Source organism: Daldinia decipiens (assembly GCF_022478715.1).
Source record: "Daldinia decipiens strain CBS 113046 unplaced genomic scaffold F4813scaffold_3, whole genome shotgun sequence".
Lineage (NCBI taxonomy): Eukaryota > Fungi > Ascomycota > Sordariomycetes > Xylariales > Hypoxylaceae > Daldinia > Daldinia decipiens.
In genome coordinates, this window is record NW_026054546.1 from 1043387 (window position 1) to 1065927 (window position 22541).

The 22541-nt window shown below is 47.0% G+C and overlaps 9 protein-coding genes across 9 annotated transcripts; 4 read left to right on the forward strand and 5 right to left on the reverse strand.

Annotated features, from left to right (window-relative positions):
* Nucleotides 1-256: 256 nt before the first annotated feature.
* Nucleotides 257-1870, reverse strand: F4813DRAFT_385521 (DUF1479-domain-containing protein; the record flags this gene model as incomplete). The annotated part of the gene is made up of 3 exons (XM_049246265.1): nt 257-579; nt 644-1366; nt 1426-1870. The coding sequence occupies 3 exons, from the start codon at nt 1868-1870 to the stop codon at nt 257-259; spliced, it is 1491 nt and encodes a 496-aa protein (XP_049103815.1).
* Nucleotides 1871-2780: 910 nt separating this feature from the next.
* Nucleotides 2781-4693, forward strand: F4813DRAFT_385522 (uncharacterized protein; the record flags this gene model as incomplete). Its single annotated transcript, XM_049246266.1, has 2 exons — nt 2781-3987; nt 4038-4693. 2 exons carry the CDS (start codon nt 2781-2783, stop codon nt 4691-4693), a joined length of 1863 nt encoding a protein of 620 aa, XP_049103816.1.
* Nucleotides 4694-5333: 640 nt separating this feature from the next.
* F4813DRAFT_385523 (deoxyribose-phosphate aldolase) lies at nt 5334-6110 on the forward strand (the record flags this gene model as incomplete). Its single annotated transcript, XM_049246267.1, has 1 exon — nt 5334-6110. One exon carries the CDS (start codon nt 5334-5336, stop codon nt 6108-6110), a length of 777 nt encoding a protein of 258 aa, XP_049103817.1.
* A 286-nt stretch (nt 6111-6396) lies between these two features.
* F4813DRAFT_345992 (uncharacterized protein) lies at nt 6397-7444 on the reverse strand. The gene is made up of 2 exons (XM_049241810.1): nt 6809-7444; nt 6397-6665 (listed from the first exon to the last, which is right to left on the reverse strand). The coding sequence occupies exons 1-2, from the start codon at nt 7200-7202 to the stop codon at nt 6532-6534; spliced, it is 528 nt and encodes a 175-aa protein (XP_049103818.1). The 5' UTR covers nt 7203-7444; the 3' UTR covers nt 6397-6531.
* A 289-nt stretch (nt 7445-7733) lies between these two features.
* F4813DRAFT_175182 (uncharacterized protein) lies at nt 7734-9064 on the reverse strand. The gene is made up of 2 exons (XM_049239237.1): nt 8933-9064; nt 7734-8867 (listed from the first exon to the last, which is right to left on the reverse strand). Exon 2 carries the CDS (start codon nt 8679-8681, stop codon nt 7977-7979), a length of 705 nt encoding a protein of 234 aa, XP_049103819.1. The 5' UTR covers nt 8682-8867; nt 8933-9064; the 3' UTR covers nt 7734-7976.
* Nucleotides 9065-13544: 4480 nt separating this feature from the next.
* F4813DRAFT_345997 (arginase) lies at nt 13545-15421 on the forward strand. Its single transcript, XM_049241811.1, has 3 exons — nt 13545-14028; nt 14117-14700; nt 14779-15421. The coding sequence occupies exons 1-3, from the start codon at nt 13945-13947 to the stop codon at nt 15089-15091; spliced, it is 981 nt and encodes a 326-aa protein (XP_049103820.1). The 5' UTR covers nt 13545-13944; the 3' UTR covers nt 15092-15421.
* Nucleotides 15422-16526: 1105 nt separating this feature from the next.
* On the forward strand, nt 16527-18026 carry F4813DRAFT_175233 (uncharacterized protein). Its single transcript, XM_049239239.1, has 3 exons — nt 16527-16992; nt 17072-17346; nt 17441-18026. The coding sequence occupies exons 1-3, from the start codon at nt 16799-16801 to the stop codon at nt 17539-17541; spliced, it is 570 nt and encodes a 189-aa protein (XP_049103821.1). The 5' UTR covers nt 16527-16798; the 3' UTR covers nt 17542-18026.
* F4813DRAFT_175217 (uncharacterized protein) lies at nt 17620-18413 on the reverse strand. Its single transcript, XM_049239238.1, has 4 exons — nt 18210-18413; nt 18039-18138; nt 17943-17973; nt 17620-17813 (listed from the first exon to the last, which is right to left on the reverse strand). Exons 1-3 carry the CDS (start codon nt 18313-18315, stop codon nt 17943-17945), a joined length of 237 nt encoding a protein of 78 aa, XP_049103822.1. The 5' UTR covers nt 18316-18413; the 3' UTR covers nt 17620-17813.
* A 289-nt stretch (nt 18414-18702) lies between these two features.
* On the reverse strand, nt 18703-22144 carry F4813DRAFT_346005 (glycosyltransferase family 90 protein). Its single transcript, XM_049241812.1, has 3 exons — nt 21962-22144; nt 20593-21657; nt 18703-20521 (listed from the first exon to the last, which is right to left on the reverse strand). Exons 2-3 carry the CDS (start codon nt 21518-21520, stop codon nt 19422-19424), a joined length of 2028 nt encoding a protein of 675 aa, XP_049103823.1. The 5' UTR covers nt 21521-21657; nt 21962-22144; the 3' UTR covers nt 18703-19421.
* Nucleotides 22145-22541: the final 397 nt, after the last annotated feature.

Genomic DNA, 22541 nt, shown 5'->3' on the forward strand with positions numbered 1-22541 from the left:
ATGTCAATTCACGCTGTTATATTTATCTTGATACGGTGATATTTAACTAACAAAATCTCATTTGTTAACATAACTACCCGGCAGTTATGTTACTTTCTCAAAATACTAATCTTAGGTGCTCATGTAGCTTCTTTCTGCTTCTCAGGCTTTAGACTAGCCTCAAGTCGAAGCTCGCGGGATATATACTCCCCTATATTCACAACAGTCCGACGACATCGAAAGAAAAATCTCAGCTGAGAGTCATCTAAACATGCCCCTAGAACCCCAGGATCTCGTTCGCCAGCGAAGTAACTGTCTTTGCTCCGCTAGTGTCTGCTGTGGCTGGGTCGAGTTTCTCAAACCCGAAAGCTCGTAACCCATCAGTGGCGGCATATGAACGAAGATGCGATTCGGTCTGCCTATTGACATGGTCGGCTTCGCCTGGCCCGCCCGGAAAATCAGGGCCTGGGGTGCCGTTTAAGAAAGCGTTCTTCTGTCGTGCGAGATACCTGGCATTTACCTCGGTTAATGGGCAGACCGGTATATACAACACACTGGAGTCCGAATTTCCCTCGTGTACTTTGTCGACGGCATGTATGGCTAACCAAATCATCAGTTTTTATAACGAGGAAGGGTACAGGTTTTTTTTTTTTTTTTTGCTTACAATCACAATGCCACACCACGTAGTCGCCCGGCTTGATACGTGGGACGTGTACCATAGTATTTTCGAGGTCCAAGTGTGGGTGGAGAGTGTTATCTAACTCTTGCCCATGTCCAGGAGTCGCGCCGTGGAGTTCACTCGTCATGCCGGCGCCGGCATATTCCCAGGTCTCGGCAGCAAGATAACTTTCTGGGGACGCTTGATCAAGATCCTTAATAGGCCGGAAGAACGGACGAAGCAGCAAGTATGCCGTTGAGAGTTTGATTGCCGGATTCACCATAAGGGTTCCCTCGAACGGCTGTGTGATGCTCATACTTAGCCAGCCTTGAAACATTCGGAACATGGAGCAAGCGCCCAGCCCGTTGTAGTTATTAGCGACGGCGGACACTCGTGTGCTGGCATCCCACGGATCGTACTCTTCCCAGGAACCTTCAAATACCTTATTATACACGCCACCACGGCCGTACCCGTTCAATTCCCATCTTTCAACGCTGCCACCATCAATATGCGGGCCCAAAGCAAAGTTTGCATCGCCAGGTTGCCTGATACGAAGACGGTCGGCATATGATAATGGCTGCAATATAGAAATAGGGCTTTCGGGATTCGATGTGCGCCACAGTTTCATAAGCGCCGCTTGGACTTTTAGCATGTTCGGATGCGCCCGAGCGCGGAGTTGCGGTGCAGACCAATATAACTCATATACTTGAGGATCATGCGGCGGGAAGGCTGGTATAGAATCAGATAACAGAATGTGTTTGGCTAGGTACCTATTGCTATGGTGGTACCTTTTGTTTGGGGATTCTGTCTCACATACTCCTCGATTTCGTCCTTAAATGACCGAGCTTCGTCTTCCGGGAGCACCCCCCTAATGACAGCGACACCTCTCTTCTCAAGCTCGTCGCGGAGTTTAGTAATATCTGTGTCCAAGTCCTGAAAGTCGAGACTAGGAATGATTCCGGGACCTCCTCTGGCGATTATCTTATTCTCGCGTTTCAGCTCGGCGAGAAGTCGATTCCAGCTATCAATTACACGACCTTCATGACCGCTAACCAAGGTCTTCTTAAGGTTAAGAAACCGCTGAGGAAGAAGTGGTCTAGCAGCGCCGGATAATGAGACAAAGGAGTCGGAAATATCACCCTCCCTTTTAGTCTGAGTTTGGGTTGCTGTCCCCGTGACTGATCGTATCTGGTGAGTGTTTATTGATAACCGTCTCGGAACAGTGCGCAACATGATATCGGTGATAGTAAATAGTATATAGGCAAGTATCTGATTGACTTCTTCTCACGCTGGAGGATATAGGATATAGGGAGCAAGTTGGCAACATCTACCTTATAGTCCTTATTGAGACAAGGCATAAAAAGTCACGAAGGAGAATGAGTTTTATCATACTGTTTAGGTAATGCTATATATGGTAACTCAATCATCGATTCTACTTGAACATCTTAACTACATCTAGGAGAGGAGAGTTGCCGGAATTTCCCATTTAGGTTCCTTGAATTCCGACAGCAAGGTGGCGGTTTTAGTGCAACGCACCAAGAACAGGTATCACACATTATACCACGTATAGAAGCTAAGAGCGAAATACCTATACGGATATACGTAAGTTGGTATTTATCGTGTTGCCGCGGACCTAATTACTAGTCAACTTTTGGAGTTTTGGAGTGTCAGAGTATAAGAGCCGATATAAGTCTCCTTGTCGACCATCCAATCACATAACGTCGGAGTTCCCATTGCTACAAAGATTCTGGAGCGGGGCCGTTTGGATCTAGATACGGAATTACCAGATTGAGTAAACCCGACTCCGCCTCTCCTAACGTTCATACGATGTCTACCAACAGCACAACGCTTCTACAAACTTACTGATCGATTTGTTCACAAGAGCTTCGTAAGATTTACAACACGTATAGCGCAGACGGTGCTTGTTTTATATGTGAGTGCCTCGCTTAAACAGCGATATCTTTCAGGATCCGTTCGGGCACTACCTTGTTAGGTTATTCGCCGACATCCTGGTTCGCCTTTTCTTTCTCGGTCCCGCCGTACTAAGAATGCCATGCTAAGGGCTTTCCTCTCTTAGAAGTCAATACTAACTGTGATCAGCGTCGGAGTTGACGTTCCTGGGGTTTCGCCGCGGTTCGTGGCCATGGTTAAATTCATCGAGTCCGACTCGACAGGTTTACCCCTTAAGAGGAAGCAGGTCGCCCAGGCCTGTGCTAGGTGCCGACGCCGGAAGAAGAGATGCTTTCATAGTCACGATAGCGATACCTCTAAAGACGGTTCGCCTAGTTTAATATCCGGGGGTGGGGATACCACGGTCCGTAATCCAACTGGCCATCCTACTCCTCCACGATGCGAGCCTCTCCGTAGTCCCAATGACGCTCAGAGTCCAGAGCGACATGCTTCCAGATTTGTTGGCGACCTGAGCCCCGAAGCAATTCTCATGGAGGCTACGAGTCTTTGCTCAACTCGCGATGTATCAGTGAGGGGTGGCTTAGGGATATGGCAACCTCGAGCACTCGGCTTAGATAAAGCCGCCAGTCCCCTTTTCTTGACATCGCCATCGCGACAAGCAGTTCAGGACATGCTTAGAGTATACGTAAGGAGTCATTGCCTTCCTTGCTGTCCTCCGCCTTCAGACTACGTAGTTCTCCGCCGTATCTACTTTGACAAGCTGGATACTATCTTCCCCATCCTCGGCCACTCAATAATTCAGTCCGATGACGAGATAAAAGAGAAAGTGTTAAAGCAAATAGTTAGTCTTGCGGCTGCTTCCGATCCTGAAGCTTCGCGTCATCTTCGTTTGAACCCTGAGGGTTCAGTCCTTTCTCGGCATAACTTCTGCACTCTGCTATCGGATGCAATACAAACGACTATCGACGCCGGCCTCATCACGGACCGTATCTTTCTAACCCGCATACTAGCTGCTTTGTCATTATATATGCAGCCTCGCAGTTCTGACGAAGCCGACATCCCAGCATTGCTTAACGGCCGTGCGGTTCATCAAATGCATACTCTGGGATTACAGATGGCCTCGGAAGAAAGCCATTCGAATATCCAGGCTACTCGTTCCTTGTTCTGTTGCCTCTGGGCCTTGGACCGCCTTAATGGCGCATTTTACGGGCGAGCTTGTCTCATCCATGAACGAGATATCGGCTGGAACCTGGAGGATTGCATTGTAACGCAAGCACCACTCTTTCGACTGTTTCTGATGATTATCGGCCTCCTTGACAAGGTTATCGGTTTGTATCGTCCCGGAAGCCGGAAAGAAAAGGAATTCATTATTGAGCTACCCATATTTGAGCAAATGATCATCGATGCCGGAGCGGTTCGGGCTTCAAGCTCATGTCTAGGTAAGTAGATGTCTTGACGACTCAAGCAAGTTGTGCTCATGTGTAGTTAGCCTCTCTTGAAATATTTTACCACTCAGTTGCTATACTTTCAAGCCAGTCACCATCTGAAAATCGCTCCACTGCCCTCCCGGCGCCGGCAACAAACAGCCGTCGATCTTTGGCGGCCGACCGAATCACGTCCATCGTCGGACGTGAGTTTCTGGGGCAGCTATCATACTTGCCTATAATTCCGTACGGTGTCTCTTTGTCTCTAAGTGTGTCGTATCGGAAAATGCGCCATAGCAATATCCCCATGTTTAGAAGTAGGGGCAAGCAGTCTTTTATAGAAAACACGACACTACTAAAATCAATGGACGACACGTTCTGGACCGCGAAGACTACAGTGGCAATGGCTGAACAGGTTCTCCAGGAAATGAACAAGGCGGTTGCGTCGATAACACAGGAAACCGGTTTAATAGATGCTTCAAAGAAGGGCGAGTCGGCACCACGAGACCGAGAACTGCCTCCTCCAAGCGCGGACGATGCTCTTAACAATTACAATACTCACGGTGCTGACTTTTCGATTCTCGAAGAAGTTTCGGACCTTGATGTTTTCGGTCATTTTGACCCAACCTTCGACTTGGGCGCGGTAGACGCCGCCCTCGAAGGAAATCTCGATTTCGGAACCTCCTCCAACTGGTTTGACTGGCAGCAGCTATGGGGTTAGATTCCGAGTGGACGCGGATCAAGGGAGCAAATTTCCTCTGGCATGATGCGTTTATATTAAATATATACGGTACATATATACGCATATAAATATATAACACGAGGTTCGTATGAGCTTACTTGCCTGTAGGTACTTTCATATCACACCCCCTGATTCTTACCTTCATGTTCCTTGCATGTGTAGATACCAACGTGACAACGAATCCCTGCCTTATTAAGTGCGTGCTGCATGGTAACTAACTCGAGTCTAGAATATATTGCAACCATGCCTACCCAAGTATCCAAGAACACGCATGGAATAGGTGGTAAATTAAGTTAAGACTATATACTATAAAGTGGCGATGATGGAAAATCTGCGCTCTAATCGCAATGTGATACGACAAAACCCCGCATCGCCCACAGATTCTGCGTCCTGTAACGGAGGCCAAGAGTTATTAGGGCATCACCTAATATATCTAAGTTCCTGGTAGCTACCGTTTCTCGAAGTGATTATCTATCCAAGGTGCCTAGGTAGGTAGCTTATGACAGGGGCGAATCTACAATAGATATCTCTTCGAGACGTTCAATCTCGTCCCTCGCGAAGCTCATCCACGAGGATGGTATTATGTTTAAGCCACAACAGCTCGGCCTCTACTCAAAAAATGGCAACGCATACGGCCGTGGCCGTAAGTCTCGCGCAGATCGCCAAAGTCATCGACCATTCCTTACTACATCCTGCCATGACCGATAAAGAGATCCTTGCCGGCCTCGAGATAGCTAAAAGGAATAAGGTCGCAGCGGCATGCGTCAAGCCTTACAGTATTTCCGCGGCGAAGGACGTCCTTGACGGGTCGGGAGTTCTTATATGCGCTGTCGTTGGATTTCCTCATGGGAACAGCACCACAGCTATCAAGGTCCTCGAAGCTGAAGACGCCGTTAAGACGGGAGCCCACGAGATTGACATGGTAGCCAATATAGGCAAGGTTCTCGGGGGCGACTGGGAATATGTGACTAATGAGATTCGCGCTGTTAACGATACTGTTGTGAAGCACGGCGCCATTCTCAAGCTCATATTCGAGAACGACTTCCTCCAAGACGAGCACGTTGCGCATCTGTGCAAGATCTGCACGGCTCTCCCCGTGGCCTTCATAAAGACATCGACTGGCTTCGGATTCGTGAAACAGCCCAACGGCTCATATACATCTAAAGGAGTTACCGTGCCGCGTTTACGGCTAATGAAGGCCAACATCGGACCTCACGTACAGATCAAAGCCGCCGGCGGGATACGAACGCTAGACGAGGTAATGGGGGCTATATCGCTAGGCATTACTCGAATTGGTACTTCGGCTACTGCTGCTATTATCGACGAAGCTATCCGTCGGGGGATCAACAAGCCTCCGGGCTTCGCATTGGTGTCTCCGCTAGATCCTCACGGCTGAGCGCGTCGATTTTGAAACGTATAAATATGAGGATGGTATTGTCGTCTATATCGTGCATCCAACCAGTCTTGTCTGCTTCAGCAACACATCAGACGATTTAGGTTACTCTTTAACACAATCACTACTACGCCCAGATATGATATATAGGTACATGGGGTAGGCTATCCAAAATCACCTTGCTACCCTGTAGGCTCCCCGTGTAGGTTTCGTCTTAGAGCTACGTATATATGGTAAGATGAACATTCCAATCGAAACGAAGCTGTGGAGGCTATTACGCATCTAGGTAGTATTTAATAAATATTCTGATGCAGGTAACAAGACGTCCGAGATATAATGATTGTCAGGTTTTATTCAATCTTCTCTATTTATACCAAATCCAACCATATCCTACTCTTTCATACTCCTACTTATACGTATACGTCTAGACCAACTCCCATTCTGCAATTTGGTGCCCCAGGAAGTCGAGCTTGCCCAATGGCACGCCTTCATGCCTTAGAATGTCGTAGAGGGTAATAAAGTGGAAGTAGACCGACGGCATGAGGAACTTGGTTACATCTGCGAAGTTGTTAGCATAGACACCTTAGGTAGGTAGCCAAGCCACCCGATTTTCTTTCGTTCACGTACTACAAGCATAGGTTATGTAGTTAGCCTGTTGCTCTCTAAAAAAACAAACACGATATCTAGATGCAAGACTTACCAATCTACAGCCTTTGCGCTAGTGTCCTTCCCAGGGCCCACGTTGAACGAGAGCACGTCGGATTCCTTCCCGTCGACGTCCTCGGGCTTGATACCCGCCAGCAGCTTAAGCGTGTCGGCGATGGCGCTGTAGTTTTCCTCGAGCGACCACTCGTCCAGCTGCGTAAGCACCAGCTCCCTGCCTGCCAGCAGGTGGGACGCGACCCTCGCAAAATGCACCGTGACCCCGACCTGCTTCGAAAGCGAGAACATGTCCGGGGCTAGACGGGCAGCGACGAGTTTTTCCACGGACGTGCCGGTGCTTTTGGCGTACTCCTCGGCCTTCTTGAGAAGCGTCACCTCGGTTCGGAGGGCCCGAGTTAGGACGGGGATGGTTAGCTCGTAAAAGGATGCCATGGTGGGCTTTCGAGGAAGTTATGAGGTAGTTAATTTAATACGAAAAAAATAAAAATAGCAGTGGAATGTGTTGGGCTGTCAAGGTGAAGTGTATTGAATATGTTCAGGCTGAATTGCAAATTGTCCTTGAGGTAGCTGGCCATTATAACCTTATACCTTTATACTGTTACTTTTATTTATCAGCTGCGGCTTCAGCACGACTACAAATATCAGTAATAGTGGTTAGTCGCTATAGTCCCGCCCCTGATTCAAGAAGCGAATGGAACATCGTCATCGTGAAGCTACTATAAAACTGCATCAAAAGCATCATTTCTAAGCTAACGCTTACTAATTCCCCGGTTAAAAGTCTCAATTATTAATATTATTCTATTCTTCTAGATTACATTACAAATTTCTTTTTTCTTCCTTCTTCCTCCTTCGCTGATCGTTTATTTCTTACTGTTCACGGCCGAAAATCATATTTGGCACGGCGTAATTGGGCCATCCGCAAACCGAAGTAGTAGGTAAAGCTAGCTGACGTTCAAGGCTAACGACACGGTGCGATATTCTTGAAATAAGCCTACGTAAGTACCTAATTTTATAAGCAGCGCAACTACCGAATACCTGGCTAGACTAGAAACATATATCGCTTATTGGCGCGCTGATCAAAAACATCTTATAATAACTGTGCAAGGTAACCCCTATGAGGTACATATAAATCCCCAACGAAAAAAAAATAAAAGCGGTCGCGATGGTCCTACTTATAAATCAGCATCTAGATACGCATGCTGGGTATTAATCCTTTGTAATCCAAAGCCAGATGACCGGCTTCTCTCCCGTGCGTCCCGTCCGCGAACGATCCCAGCCTAGATCTCTTAGCGTCTTATTCATAGATTCACCGTCACCAGAAAATGTGACACCCCTGTACCACTTTCCGTTACCTCCCTGAATCACTTCGGTGACCTTGTTCTTCTTTGGACAGGGGTTGAGAGCGCCAAAGCCCACTAATAGCTCCGCCAACGTCGTGTTGACAGGCACATGGTAAGCGCCAAAGTTCATCGACATGCCTTCAGGGAGTCGCCAGGGGGCGGTCGACGATTTGACAACATGAAGTTTCGTGTGTTCGGGCGGGAAAAAGTAGTTGTATCCAGGCTCGCAACCGACACCACCAGTGGAGTTGTTCAGGTTCAAAGCCGGGGCGTCGAGGTTGACAACAGGATGGGGGTTCGGTAGACGGGGTCCCTGGCTGGGAAACACAGGGACCGGGTAGTTATGTCCATTCGGAGGGATAACATACACCGGGGCCTGGTTATTCGGTCCGGGGACGACGCCGCCGGGTAGACCAGATATGCCCTGGTTCGGGAGGTAGCTATAACTACTGGAGCCGGTATAGACGATGCCAGGGATGACGTTGCCAAAGGAAGGACTAGCATTCGCGTTTGCAGTCTGGTCCGAGCCGAACTGGGGGTGCCATCCGTTTCCGAACGTCTGGGCGGCCATGATCGGTGTAAAGGCCTGCGTATAATCCGTGTAGTCCCCGGGATAATGGACAATGTGAGTAAAGAAGTTGTCAAGGACCTCCCCTTGAAGTTCAGTACCGTTGTATTCGGTAGGGGAGTTATTAAGGTTAAGTTGTGTTTCTACGCTATCTCTAAAATATTCGTCTCCTTCGTCTATTACAAAGGTCTCTATTATAAAAGTTAGTACGGATACGGATACAGGCAAAAACCATAACAGGGGTAATAACCTACCAGTCGCGTTAGATACGTTAGATGTTAAGGACTCGGCAAACTCGGTAGCAGTATTATCCCTGTAGCCGATAAAAAGTTCGATATGCCAGAGCTCATGGGCCTCGGAGTCGTAAAACGAACCGACAATCAGCCAAGCCCAAGAGCGTCGAGATGGATGAATCCAGAAGTATTGGCCGACGATGAGTTTCGTAGCCGGGTGAGGCAATTCAACCAGAGTCTGTAGAGAATCCAGCTTGAAAGACGAGCAGAAAGTGTCCGCTTAAATAAGTTGGAACCAGAGAGTTGAGTAGTATTGCTGTAAGTAAGAGCCTTTGCGGGGAGTAGTAGTGATTTGTAGTGAAGACTGTGCAGTTTTCCGCTTAGGACAGTGTCACGGCTACTGAATTGTTGAGATAGTGTCGTGTTTGTTTCTATCACAGTACATCCAGCTACTAGGAGACTCAAGCGTGAGATGGTAGATTATATTCATCATCACCAGACGAATAGGGGGGCTTCAATGGTTAAGGGCATTCCACAAACAGACTCGGTGATAGAAGCGAAAAGTGAATCGTCCAGTAGATTCATCATCTGCTCAGTCACCCCCTTACACAACTCGTCTCATGCGATCACCGCTCTTCTTGGGATGGAAGATTGTAATACATGTACCAAACCAGTCTAAATAATCCCGCGTGCGAGATTACAGCGTAGAGAGAAAGATACCATAGAGATTTGACGTATGGTCGCCTTTTGGATTAGATAATGGTTATCGCGTACTGTAAGAGAGTACGTCAATGTAGCGCCCGACATTGACACTATAATTCGGAAGCTGAAAACGGCAAACCATTCAATGGCACTGCGGGTGTACGAGAAGGCGGCAAACCCTAAATCAGACTGATCTCTGTCTAGTCACCCAAAGTCAGTGCCCAGTATTGACGCATTTCCAGCAAATGATACTGTGAGTGTTAAGAGTAGTCACTTGCGGTAGACGTGGGATATGACCGCGAAACTACTGCGAGGGTTGGTCGTCAGGGACAAGGCTGTTTGAATGATATCATCTTCGTGCCACAGGCACCATTTTCGCAGACCTTGTCAAAAATCAACCGGAATACCAGATCCAGTGGTAGCACAAGCTTAGGGCTGGTTAGAAGTTTGCCAGCTCGCCCAAAATGCGTACGTAAACATGGGAGGAAGGCGGTTCCATAGCGCTTGTAGAGGCGGGAGACTCGGTTCCCTAGCTAAGCGTCGTAGAACATCGTGAGGAATAGTACCGACGGGCCGCGCGAGTAGATACTTCGTCAATGTGTAGTCGTACTAAATCTTAGCTTCAGTCTACCACGTTGATTTCTTCTTCGACCATTCGGACGGCGCCTCCCTTTCTCCCTTCCTCTACCTCGTTTTTGATCCGCCTTCGCTTCTCAACCTCAGAGACAAGTCCTTTGAGGTAGACTTCAGCTTGTACGGTCGCGCTGTAGGCGATGGCGGTCCAACTCCAAACATTTCTCTTCTCGGGGTCGGCCCCTGCAGCAAGCAGAGTCCGTAGAACGAGGAGGTTACCGTTGCTGCTGGCGAAATGTAGAGCGGTATTCCCGTCGAGATCCGCATTCTGAACAGCATTTTGCGCCCCTCCAGGCGCATACGTGAGAAGAATCTGTAGCACCGTATCGTGACCTCCCATGCTAGCCTCCATGATAGCATCCCTACCTCGGATATCCCGTCGGAGGATGGATGCGGGATCGCTCTCGGCAAGAAACAAGACGACTTCCGTATGACCCGCGGCGGCGGCTAGCATCAAGGCCGTCTGATGGTCATCGTTCAAAGCCGGCGTAGGAAGCTCGTGACCGTGAGTAACTAAGACTTTGCATACCTGGAGGTGACCAAGGCTGGCGGCAAGGTGGAGGCTCGAATTAGAGAGACCAGTTGCGGAATGGTCTGGGTTATGAATTAGACCTGGGTGAGATTTCACAATGCGGCGAACGAGCGAGGCGTCGTTGCTATGGACTGCTCGTCGTAGTCTTTCGGATGGCTCGATCCTAAGGTCCGCGATACGTATCAGATTTTGCGGGTAATTACCTAGGTATTAGGATGTAGAATTGCTATGTAGTTAGTAGAACTGTACTTACATGATGTTTTAGTATGCGAACGAATATCCACTAGAGACGTGAGGATGTGGTGATGCGCAGTCGACGAGTCAGACTATGGCACCGCGCGGACGCCGGCGCATACGGCAACTGAACCTAACCTCCAACAAGCAGATAACAAGCAGATACTTGCGACCCGGATTTTTCTATACTTGGTTGACTAACGAGATACCAATATTTCAGGGACTAGAACTGATGAAGAATTGAGAATTGGATGATTATCGCGACGCTTATTCAAGGCAAGGCACAGTCAGACAGTTTTGGTCTTAGACAAACATAAGCAAGCAGGAGCTGACGTCGTCCTGTATGTCCAATTAGGTATTGTATTGTACCTGATTGATAGATCCCCCGCAGAGGTAAGCGCAAACACTTATCATGGTACCTCTATCTACCCCACCTACGTAACATCGTTTCAGGTTTGACATGTTTAGGTACATGTAGGTAGGTTAGGTACATATGTACCTACCCTTGCTTCCCGCGCACCTGCTAGGATATATGTACCTTAGGTACCTAGAGATATGCACCCCGAATTCGTAAAGTCTTTAATGTTTCTGTCTTGTTATATCATGCTGTATTTATTGCTTGCAAGAGCATCTCTCTGATAGAGTACAAATATTGATTAGATGCCGTGCCTCCGAATTGTCTTATATCCGATTCTCAGCATTGTTGATTAAAATGATAATGATAGGTACCTCCTAACCTAATGATAAGAAATGCAAGCTAAATAATTTAGACCATCAGGCGTCAGACAGTCTCAGCTCAGCCCAGCTTGATTCTGATAACTACCTACAGATTCTGATTAGAGCAAATTCATGTACCATCTTAGTAAAGTCCACAAAATCAGTCCACAAAATACAAATCACAAATTCTATACCAGTTCTCTTAGCAGGCCTGATAAATACATGTTTAAAACTCTACCTCGGTGCCGAAATGATCCAACTAGGTATAACGAGATACGTAAAGCCTCGATTGAAGACAGATAGGACAATGACAGAACTCCGAAGGGGCAATTATGGCGTCAATGTACTCTGATGTCTTCAACAATATGTAGTTTATATTTCGCTGAGCGGTCTCTACGGTTCTTTATAAAATACTCTTCCATACTTACGTGAATATTGCTTTGTGAAAAAGTTCTCTGGCTACTATAAATGTAACCTCTATAACCAAGACTTCGGAAATGGTAAACTCTACGACTATGAGTATAGGGTCATAAGTTCATCAACATTAACACAATATTTGGTGTCTTGAATTTAGCATTGGCTGCATATTATTTTGTTACCTTTGATCGAAAAGACGCGGTTCAAACATAACCAATACACTTTCGCAGTTGTACTAATATAAAGAGTCTGAAAGCTAGGTAATCTTTAGGAATTGATTAAGTAAAGTTTTATAGCAGACTTGATTAGTTTCCAAATGGCATTGTGAGTTATGCTGTTGACACGTCAAGTCTATGCGGGTAAGACTAAGCATAGGTAGTTATTAACTAGGTAGGTTAAGTACCTAACTAACTAAGCATTATATGTCTAAGTTGAAGCCGGGCAAACCCTCTTCAAGCTCACTACTAATTAAATATCCAACTTTAATTTCAAGTATTAATCAATTCGGATAAGATGACCCTGTTAGTCTATCCCCCTCAGAAATCACTTCCGTAACAAGGCTTAGAATCAAGGCGTGGGTTACGTTTTGGAGAGACGTCGGAAATAAAGATTACAGTAGCTTTGCTGAGGACCTTCCCCTTCCCGCACCCTGAAGCAGAATCGGCTTATCTAGAACAACTTATTAAACGGCATCGATAAGGTGGTGCCGATTGAACGGCTGAAATAAATTGGACCGTCCACATGAGGTGAGCGGTAATAATCGTATCTACTGCTATTGGGCTTCCGGATCTAGAGTGCCGGGGAAATATCTAGATCTATCTTTGATTGAGGGTTTATCGACGCTATTACTTAAGATGATATCGTATTGCAGCAATATAACAAAAACTAGAGAAAGAGGTCATGCGAGAGAGGAAATGTGTGTCATGAGTTGAGAATGCGTCGGCTAAGCTGTAGCCATTAAAAGGAAAGTTCTGGTTAGAAACGGCTTTGCTCGACCAAGCAGCCAAAGCAGGATATAAGATCATCGTGGGGAATTATGTACGTAAAAGATTTAACTATCTAGCTTATACTAGGTTGTATAGAGGAAAATACAGGGAAAAGCGTTAGTATTAACCTAATGGAATTTGGTATTTTTCTTGTACGCCGATGCCGGTGGTTGTTAAGATCTCTACTATAGTAGGGGGACATATTGGTGATGACGAGTGCGGCCGTAATTTAAGGACAGAAATGTTTTTATTTCTACCATTTTACGTACTACATTCCTGGCACTTAGCATGGGATAATGCGCCTAAGGCTTTAGGGCGAGGTAGTGGCTTATTTAGGTAGGTCTAGGAGCATATATCTCCATGTGGCTACCCGGATTGATTAGATTATAGTGCATATAAGTGCAGTTCTTACCTGTAAGCCACCGATATGCGATACCTATCAAGGTACCTAGTTGCCGGTAGTTTCCACCCTAACCCCCACCGCTCGGTATACGGGTTAGCCTTTAAAAGCTTAGAACGTATAGGTATGCACCCAAGAGGGACGCGAAGGGGTAGTGGAAGAAACACAAGTAGCGCCGCAGTCATGTGCTAGAAAATTTATAAGATATCGGGCAGGTAGGACCGACATTTAAGCTTCCAACAATTCCTCACTTAAAAGATTCTTGTACTCATAAGACTTACATCTTCAACACGTACACTCTAACATACTCTTGTAGACCGGCGGACTACTTATAATAACCATCTCCCGACTCGATTATACATCACCAACACTATTCCTCCTCAAAACTATATAGGAAACGAGGCTAGCAACAATGAACACCTCCATGGTCAAGTCCAAGTTTCTTTCCCACCCCGAGGACCTCGGCGTCGTAGCCGTTGGTTTCTCGGGTGGTCAGGTATGAGAAACCGCAATTGAAACCGCAATTGCTATACACATCCCCTCGGAATATCGCAGAAGCTTACGAGATGGCTATTCTTCTATAGTGTAAACCTGGAGTCGATGCCGCTCCTTCGGCTCTGATCGAGTCTGGATTACTTAGCCAGCTTCGAGACGAGCTCAACTATAAGCTACATGGCCACGACACCGTACACTCGTACACCGATCTTGTCCCGAAAGAAGACCCTCCTTTCCGAAATATGAAGAACCCCAAGGCTGTAAGCAGCGTCACCCAGCGTCTCTGCGATCAGGTCTACGAACATTCCAAAGCAGGAAGAATGGTTTTGACCCTAGGTGGCGACCATTCCATCGCAATCGGCACTGTCGCCGGTTCAGCCAAGGCTACGCGGGAACGGCTCGGCCGTGAGATCGCGGTTATCTGGGTTGACGCACATGCCGACATTAACACGCCCGAGACGAGCGATTCTGGTAACGTCCACGGGATGCCCGTGAGCTTCGTGACCGGCCTTGCCAAGGAAGAAAAGCCCGAGTACTTTGGCTGGCTAAAGCCTGAGCATCTCGTCAACGTGAAGAAGCTCGTATATATCGGTCTGCGAGACGTAGATGCGGGCGAGAAGCGGATCCTTCGCGAGAACGGCATCAAGGCATTCAGCATGTTCGATGTAGATCGGTATAGACCCTCCCCTCCCTCTCCCCTCTTCGTTTATTGTCTAGAAACGTGCTGACATGCGGCTGCGCCTTGGTATAGATATGGTATCGGTCGCGTCGTGGAGATGGCGCTAACGCATATCGGTGAAGACACGCCAATCCACTTATCCTTCGACGTCGATGCGCTCGACCCGATGTGGGCACCCAGCACGGGAACGCCAGTCAGGGGAGGATTAACGCTGCGCGAAGGAGACTACATCTGCGAGAGCGTTCATCTGACAGGAAGCCTCGTCGCCGTAGATCTCGTTGAGGTCAATCCGAGTTTGGCACCGGAAGTCGAACGGGGAGCTCACGAAACGGTTCGTGCAGGATGTTCGCTGGTACGATGCGCTCTGGGTGAATCTTTACTATAAATTGATTAAAACCGCGAATACAATTAGAATCTATTCACACCACAGCAGAAATGAGTATGCCGGTCCATTAGGTATGATACTCGGATCATCAAGGCGGCGGTTTAGTATATATACGGGATACATATGTTAACACATGGTCTGGGGATTGGTTAAGCTAGACTAGACGGCGTCTACTCATAGAAGAAATGGGCAACACGCCTTAGCAAAGACGACGAAATGAAACATGAACTCCAACATTGAAGTATATTGGTCGATGGGTGACTTAAGTAGCTGAAGTGAAGTTAGGCATCGAATCATCACATAGAAGTAGAATAAAACGTATAAGGTCAGGCAACACCTTGGTATAAGTACATCAAGTTATATGGTACATCTATATGTACATGTATGTATATCCAGGGGTAGGTTGTCCCCAACTTTGAAGTAGCATAGTCTGTCTTGGCAGCCCTGATGATCTTGTATCTTATAGGAAGAAATCACAGCACGGTTTTGCGCCTTATAAATTACCAGCCACCACAGTTTCTTATCACATTTTTCCCCTTCTGCGATTTGATAGGTGCTAAAGAGAAAGAGCGTTACAATGTTCCTCATACAGGTAATTACCTCGCAAATACGTATTGGGGTAAGTAACGTAAGGTACATGTATGTAGAATTTGGTTATTAGGCTAGGTACCTGCCTGTTCCCGATGCAAATCTATAAGCGCTAAATTATTATCTCTTTAATCTTCCTTGAATAAACAATTCTCTCAATTCTCAATTTTCAAGCTATATCTCATGGTTACCTATACAGCATTTATCAACTACCTTAGGTATCCATTGCCGATCCTTTATCCTGGTCCTAATAGTACATACTTAACCAGGTATAGGTACCAGTAATTAAGGTACCAACGATACACCAACAGGTCCCGCTCATCCCTCTCGGTGTCTCGGTGCGCTGCCGAAAAAAAAAAACCACCGCCCAACGCCCTGTTGGCTATTACGAATATTTCGTATCAGCCCGTGTAGCTGTAGTTCCAATTCCACAGTCTATCCCTCACGCGACGACAACGACTCGAGGCTGTACCACGTATTTCTTTTCTGCGCGAGCCTGTCTGACTGTCTGACCATCTGACAGCGCACGATCGAAAGCGGATGCGCCCAGTCTCGCGGGGCTCCGGCACCTGCATTTGCTCAGAAAAGGCGACCCAATCAGCCCTCTAGCACATCGATCGACCGCGTGCGAAGCAGCTCTGAGCTGGCAGTTCGCTGTGGTTCTACTTCGTCAGGCTTCTGCGAGTTACTAAGGCGATTCGGGAAATTAATACAATCACAATTGCAATTAACCCATGCCATATGACGACGCCCCTCGACTATTAGAGCTGTCGCCGTCAGAACCGCCGTCGCAAACCCAATTCCTGTTTGGACAAACGACGTCTTAAGGAGATATAAATATTATTCCTTGTAACGGTCTAAGACACAAACGCTAGGCGGGACGGGCCCGGGAACGACGAAGACGAGGTTGGATATAGGTATATTATCGGGTCGAATATATCGAGTCCTCTTAGAGAAGACGCTCTTGTCGAGGAGAAGAGCGCCAGTTTGACTTCGTCTTAGGAAAACTAGGACAGGCGAATTACTAACCTCCGGATTGCAAGCCTTCGGCGTGGGAGGAGACGAACTCGATAGTCAAACGCGCAACCGCAAGCAAGCAAACACAACCCCAAATCTATAATGGCTGCATCAATAGTAACTGGTTCCGACTCGGTCATCTACGAGCGCCGGATAGCCCGTATTCATAGATACCACTGGCCCGCTATCCAACTTAACGTGTGGATGCTCATAATGCTGGTCGCGTCGTGCTGCATCATTGGTGTCTTCGCTACCTTTATCGGCGTTCAACAACAGCTGGAACTCTATGTTCCCTGGTGAGCAGATCTTATATCACTCGCCCTCTTAGTTGTAATGGGGTGGATTGTTTTCTAACCCATGTCTGTTCTCGTGCAGGTACTTCCCTTATTTTATCACCGTCTCAGCATTAACAATAGTCTACGTCGCTACGCTGCTATGGCTCATAGCCCAACGACGGCTCCTCCCTTCTATAGTCATACTCGGTTCCTTCATGTTCTTCGTGCTCTGGATGGTAGGGCTCATCGTCGTCAGTATTGAATTATGGGGCCCCGTCGGTTCCGTCAGCTCGAATTGTAACCTTTTGGTATGGAGCACGTCGCCGACGGGAAATAACCAAGGGACATTGGCGTGGCTAGAGCAAAGATCTATATGTGAGCAATTCCCAGGCTTGATCCCTTCTAATAAAAGTCGTTTACTGCGCGTCTACCCTTTTTGGTTGGTTGTTTGCTAACACATCGTCGGAAGGCCAATCGTGGCAAGCAGCTTTTGCTTTCGCTCTGATCGGGTGCATATTTTTGCTGTGGATTATCGTGATGGCAATACAAGTGTTTTACGATGACGCTTAATATTTTTTATACGAGATGTACGGTTCAACGTACGGGTTTATGTGTTTATGTCTCATGGTCTACCTCTACTACGCGTAGAGCCTGATTATTTACTAGGGCAAGATGATTGGCTATACGACGAAAGTTCCCGGCGTCTCGGTGTACAAATGTTGAGTTTGAACTTTTTATTTATTTAAGTATTTTCTATTTGAGAGATATACCATCTTTCCGGGAAAGGTTAACTGATAGCCCATTGCTTCATACACTTTCTTCGGTTAAGGAACGACGAGTTACTGGACAATCCAGGTGTCAGTTATAACCATCTATAGGTATTTGTTGGTAACCTTTCCATGTGAATGATCGATTAGATATTATATCAAGTGTATAACGTCCCTCATAATTCGACTGCGCAATGTTCGCACCTAGTTGGAAAACTTGGAGTTGACTTTGCTTCTACATGTCAACCAAGGTTAGTTTCCCGTGATCAAGAAATTAGGGGTGGGATGGCCTTAACGTACCCAGTCGCCTTCTCGTACATATCACGAGCCTTGTCTGTGCCGGTCTCTAGTTGCGAGTCGGAGAGCTTGCCTCCCTGTTTCTTGTTCATGAATTCGGCGACTAGAAAATTATAATGTTAGTGCATCCGACTTAAAAGAGACGACTTGCGCAAATGCAATGCGACAACTTACTCTTGTCTCCGACATCTTTCTTCTGGCCAGTCTGTTGGGCATTGGTGTTGCCGGTGTTGCTAGTGTTTTGCGAGTTACCGCTGGCGAAGTTCTTGAGGGCATCCATAGTTGATGAAGGTTGAATACTTGTTGCAAGTAATATAGATGGTTAAGATTGTTTAGAATAGAAAGTTGTAGTTGTATTGAATATGTATTGAATATGTATTGAATATGGAAGATAATTGAATACTCGAGAAGATATCCCCAGCTTTATACCGTCGTAGGTAGCTTCGACTCTTTTTACAAAGCTCGCTGCGTCCGGCATGTCTGACATGTGTGATGACGTCCACCAGACGCCAAGGTACGTAATTCAAGGAACAGACTTTCCGCGAAAGGCTTACCTCGCCCACCTCAATTACCTTAGTTCTTTCTTGTTTTGCATCGTCTCGGTTTTATCGGATAAAAAGGCACAGAAGCATCATCAGAGAGACATCATTGTCTTACCATTGCTTCCATGAACTTGCCCAAGTCCTGATTATGTACAATACCTACTAAAATTGGCGGGTATTATGTACCTAATTGTCGTAAGGTTGTAGAACATTGCCGCTACGTCATACTTACAACATACCTACTACCTACCTAACCTATAGTTACCTACCTTACTCATATGCACCTACATCCGTGTCTCGTGTTTTCAACTGCCTAAAGGAAGTATAAAGGAAGTAAATATATCCTATAACACGGAGACCCCTGACTATACAAGTGAATATACAAGTTTTAGCACTGCTAAGATGCCATTGTTCCGAGTGAGTGCATTGGTCTAAGACTATTATAGACTATTATAGTCGTTGCCATTGTTGAAGGGGAAGTGAAACCCATCATATCGACCTCTCCAATGTCATACTAAGTCTACGTAGATGTAAAAGAGAAATACCTTCAATCGTCGAATATAAAAATAAAATATCGAGGTACTTTCTTAATTTTGCTACCTGCGGTAGCAACCTAGAGACTTCCATGTTCGTCTTTAAATACACCATCCAACGCCGGTTACCGAGACCAATTGGCCATATGCTCGCGAGCTCATCTGCTCCATGCTGGCATGCCAACATTTCAATGCCTTAACCCACCCTAACGCCGTCCTCTTATTGGTATATCGACGATGTTATGCACTAAAGCTCGTCATCTAAAGGGTATGTGTCATGATTAGTTACTTTCGTCCTTCGTATCTCCTCTTCACGACAACAAATCGCCAACCCAGCCCATGGTTTCTCTTCGGTCATCCGCGATTCGCGCATACTCCAACAGCAACCGCAGCACATAGATCTGCATATCTTCTTTTCTGAGCACCTTTTCGGCCCAGGCCTTTCCGTCCATCGCGATCTTCTCGGCTACTTCGTCGTGTCCAGGAACGCCGTCGTTGTAGCCGAGGAAATATTCCATGATACCATAGTAATCGCTGAATCGGTTATCCATCGGCACGAAGTGCTTCCAGGCTACCAGGCGGCTGTCGTGCCACTCGCGCCAAAGCGTGCTCTTTATGGGCAAACTCGTACTTCGTAGGAAGCCGAGGTAACGTCCCGAGAATGAGTTGCCATCAATGTCGGGAAGATACTTGTAGTAAAACTGAACCGCTAGCTTCTGGCCGAGTACGGTTTCGTAGTGCTCGTCAGTATATATACAGCGCCCGTCTTTCTGCTCGGGCTCTATGTCAGGGTCACAGAACAGGTCGGTGAAGCCAACATCGGACCACTGCTCAACCCATGCACCCAGCCGCCTCTCCTTTTGCGCCGCCAGATTATAGGTCGTGCTAGGCAGTTCAAAATTGATTGGCGCCTCGGTATCCTCTTCGGCGCGCTTCAGTTTGGTTCCGTTGTTCATCGAGACGAACCGATGCCGCTGAAAACCCTTCCAATTCAATTCAGTGTTGCGGCCGCCGGTAGCCACGCCGCGCCAGATGAGAGGGCCGATCTTGCTATCCCACGACGGCCCGTGGTCGTCTCCTCCGGTAAACCTTTCCTCCTCGTTCCAATACATGGGAGCCGGAAGAAGGATCTCGTTGTTAGTGGCCAGCTTGCTTCCTCCAAACATCGGGAAGAGAACCTTAGTCGCAGATGTTGTGAGGGGCCGTATGAAGATACCTTCAAGTCCTTGTAGGTCGGGCTGATGGCAAAATTCGGACGAGAGCGTCGAGTTGGCCACATATCCTTGGTATTGATGGGGTGTTGCCCACTCCGGGGAGAAGCTAGGTTTACCGTCGAACGAACTAAGGGCGGGCTGCTTGCGGGCAGGACTGTCGGGAGGACAACCTCGGCGAGCGATTAACCAGTACGGGTCTATAAACTGTTAGCATATACGAATATTCTCCATGTCTGCCCTGGGGTAGCAATGGATGGGTTGGTCCTACTTGTGTCTTCCCAGTCCTTATCGACAGTATGAACGGACTTTTCGTCGTATTTAACCGGAGGTGGCAACTTCTGGAACTCGTTGACGATACTTTTAGCGGGATTCAAAATTCGGCTCTGCTTTTCCTTCTTCATGTAGGCATTGATATCCTCCCACGGCACTACAAGTCGCGGCTCGTCCATTGCGTTTAGAGCGATATCCATATCGGGTAGCAAATGTTCGATAGTCTGAATCATATCTAACCAGATCTGAGTCCAAAACCAGTCGCTTTCGGCACTCGCATTGCCGTTGCGTATGTTAATAACCATCTCGTAGCCCCCTGCCTCATCGCGAATGTTGGAAGGTTCTAGCCCCCAAAATGGATTCAGGTCGTGATAAATCTGATCAAAGAAATCTTCGACTAGGATTGCATCATTCTCCTTGGCGAACTCGTACCACTTATCGAAACCTGGAGGCGGATGCCGCCCGCGACGTTTACGATAAGCTTGGGCAGCTTCGGCCAGCGTGTTCGACTCTTTAGCTAGTAGGTCTCCGAAATCTTTATCAGCAACTTTGATTAGCTGGTCGATAGGGTGGTCCGTAGCGGGTTTTGGCGGAGCGGGTTGGACAGGTTTCGATTCGTGTACTGGCTTGTCTTCGTCGTCTCGATTTCCGTCGTTTAGATCTCCGTGGACGGGTTTCTGATTGGTGGACGGATTCTTGGCGGGTTGATCAACAACGTCAGGTGTCCCATGGTCGTAAGAAGCGGGGGGAGATGACGATGATGAGGATTTAAAGGAATCGCGATCGGAGGTTAAATAGGTATTAGGTGAGAGGGCCTCTTGGGGCTTATTAGATAGGTAGTAGAAGATACCGAGGAGGAGTACAGCCGGGAAAACATATCGGACGAGGTGAGAGGGCCTCCTCGGTGGAAAAGCGGGCGAGCGCATGGCAAGGGAGAGACGTCGGTCGCCCTAAAGACGGCGCCGGGACGTCGACACTACTTCGAAGATGGGACGAAACGTTTCGTAGTGCGCTCGAATATGATGGCACAGTTCGAGTAGAGTAAGATGGCGAGGCTCCCGGTCTGGCTTAAAAGTCAAATGTGTCGGCAACGATAGAAGGGAAAATCGGTAGAACAATATCAAAACTTTGTTTTCGGAACAAACGATTGGATGTCAAATGTTGACAAGGAAAGGCTAAGAAGAAAAAATGACAGTGGAGGTAAAAGACAGACGAGAATAAATTAGGAGTAAACAGATTTAATATTTGAATATGTAGGGGAGAGAATAGGACTCGAGAGAAATTATTATGAGGAGACAATATGATACAATTACTGAGGCGGAGTGGTGTAATTCAGTGGGTAGATCTGGGTGACAGGTTTTACTAACCATGTAACTTGACTACATGTATCTCATAACAGGTACAAATTGCGCTTTGGCTTGTCGTTGAACATTGGACGAAGAAACAGTTGGAACAGAGTTTTGTAAAGTTTGCAGAGTTTGTTAAGTTTGCGAAAAGCAAAAAAAGAGACTTCAAATTGTCTACGGGTTAGGTACAGATGGGCTTATTGGGGGAAATTTGATAAACTCGCGAGCGAAGACGCTTCTAGGCAAAGGTGGGTTTAGTGCGTTCGATACTGCATGTAAGCTCACCTATATTGGTACAAAGTACGATACAGTTAGGTACCTGCCTAGGTACCTACCTACCTACCTATGTAATGTACTGTACATAGAGGTATATCGCACAATACGGGTCTTACCGTACTGTACATGTTACGGACCGTGGGGCTAAGGGATGCAGTAAAATTGAATACCAGTCCCCTGGGCCTTACTATAGTACAGATTAGTACAGATGTCCTTATAGATATGCCGGGAGGTTGACCGAAATCTGTATATTATAATTCCGGGAAGATAATAAGGGTATCTACGTGTCCTCATACATACATGCAAGTGCCTAAGGTATATACAT

Excerpts from the sequence above, each read along its gene's own strand:
- F4813DRAFT_345992 (XM_049241810.1), bottom strand. The coding sequence starts at position 7,202 with ATGGCATCCTTTTACGAGCTAACCATCCCCGTCCTAACTCGGGCCCTC. Across the intron at positions 6,666-6,808 it reads TAGCGCAAAGGCTGTAGATT|ATGTAACCAAGTTCCTCATG; the intron begins GGTAAGTCTTGC and ends ACAACTTCGCAG.
- F4813DRAFT_175182 (XM_049239237.1), bottom strand. The coding sequence starts at position 8,681 with ATGGCCGCCCAGACGTTCGGAAACGGATGGCACCCCCAGTTCGGCTCG.
- F4813DRAFT_345997 (XM_049241811.1), top strand. The coding sequence starts at position 13,945 with ATGAACACCTCCATGGTCAAGTCCAAGTTTCTTTCCCACCCCGAGGAC. Across the intron at positions 14,029-14,116 it reads TTGGTTTCTCGGGTGGTCAG|TGTAAACCTGGAGTCGATGC; the intron begins GTATGAGAAACC and ends ATTCTTCTATAG. Across the intron at positions 14,701-14,778 it reads AGCATGTTCGATGTAGATCG|ATATGGTATCGGTCGCGTCG; the intron begins GTATAGACCCTC and ends GCCTTGGTATAG.
- F4813DRAFT_175233 (XM_049239239.1), top strand. The coding sequence starts at position 16,799 with ATGGCTGCATCAATAGTAACTGGTTCCGACTCGGTCATCTACGAGCGC. Across the intron at positions 16,993-17,071 it reads CTGGAACTCTATGTTCCCTG|GTACTTCCCTTATTTTATCA; the intron begins GTGAGCAGATCT and ends GTTCTCGTGCAG. Across the intron at positions 17,347-17,440 it reads GCTAGAGCAAAGATCTATAT|GCCAATCGTGGCAAGCAGCT; the intron begins GTGAGCAATTCC and ends CATCGTCGGAAG.
- F4813DRAFT_175217 (XM_049239238.1), bottom strand. The coding sequence starts at position 18,315 with ATGGATGCCCTCAAGAACTTCGCCAGCGGTAACTCGCAAAACACTAGC. Across the intron at positions 18,139-18,209 it reads GAAAGATGTCGGAGACAAGA|TCGCCGAATTCATGAACAAG; the intron begins GTAAGTTGTCGC and ends ATAATTTTCTAG. Across the intron at positions 17,974-18,038 it reads ATGTACGAGAAGGCGACTGG|AAGCAAAGTCAACTCCAAGT; the intron begins GTACGTTAAGGC and ends GTTGACATGTAG.
- F4813DRAFT_346005 (XM_049241812.1), bottom strand. The coding sequence starts at position 21,520 with ATGCGCTCGCCCGCTTTTCCACCGAGGAGGCCCTCTCACCTCGTCCGA. Across the intron at positions 20,522-20,592 it reads TAAGGACTGGGAAGACACAA|ACCCGTACTGGTTAATCGCT; the intron begins GTAGGACCAACC and ends AACAGTTTATAG.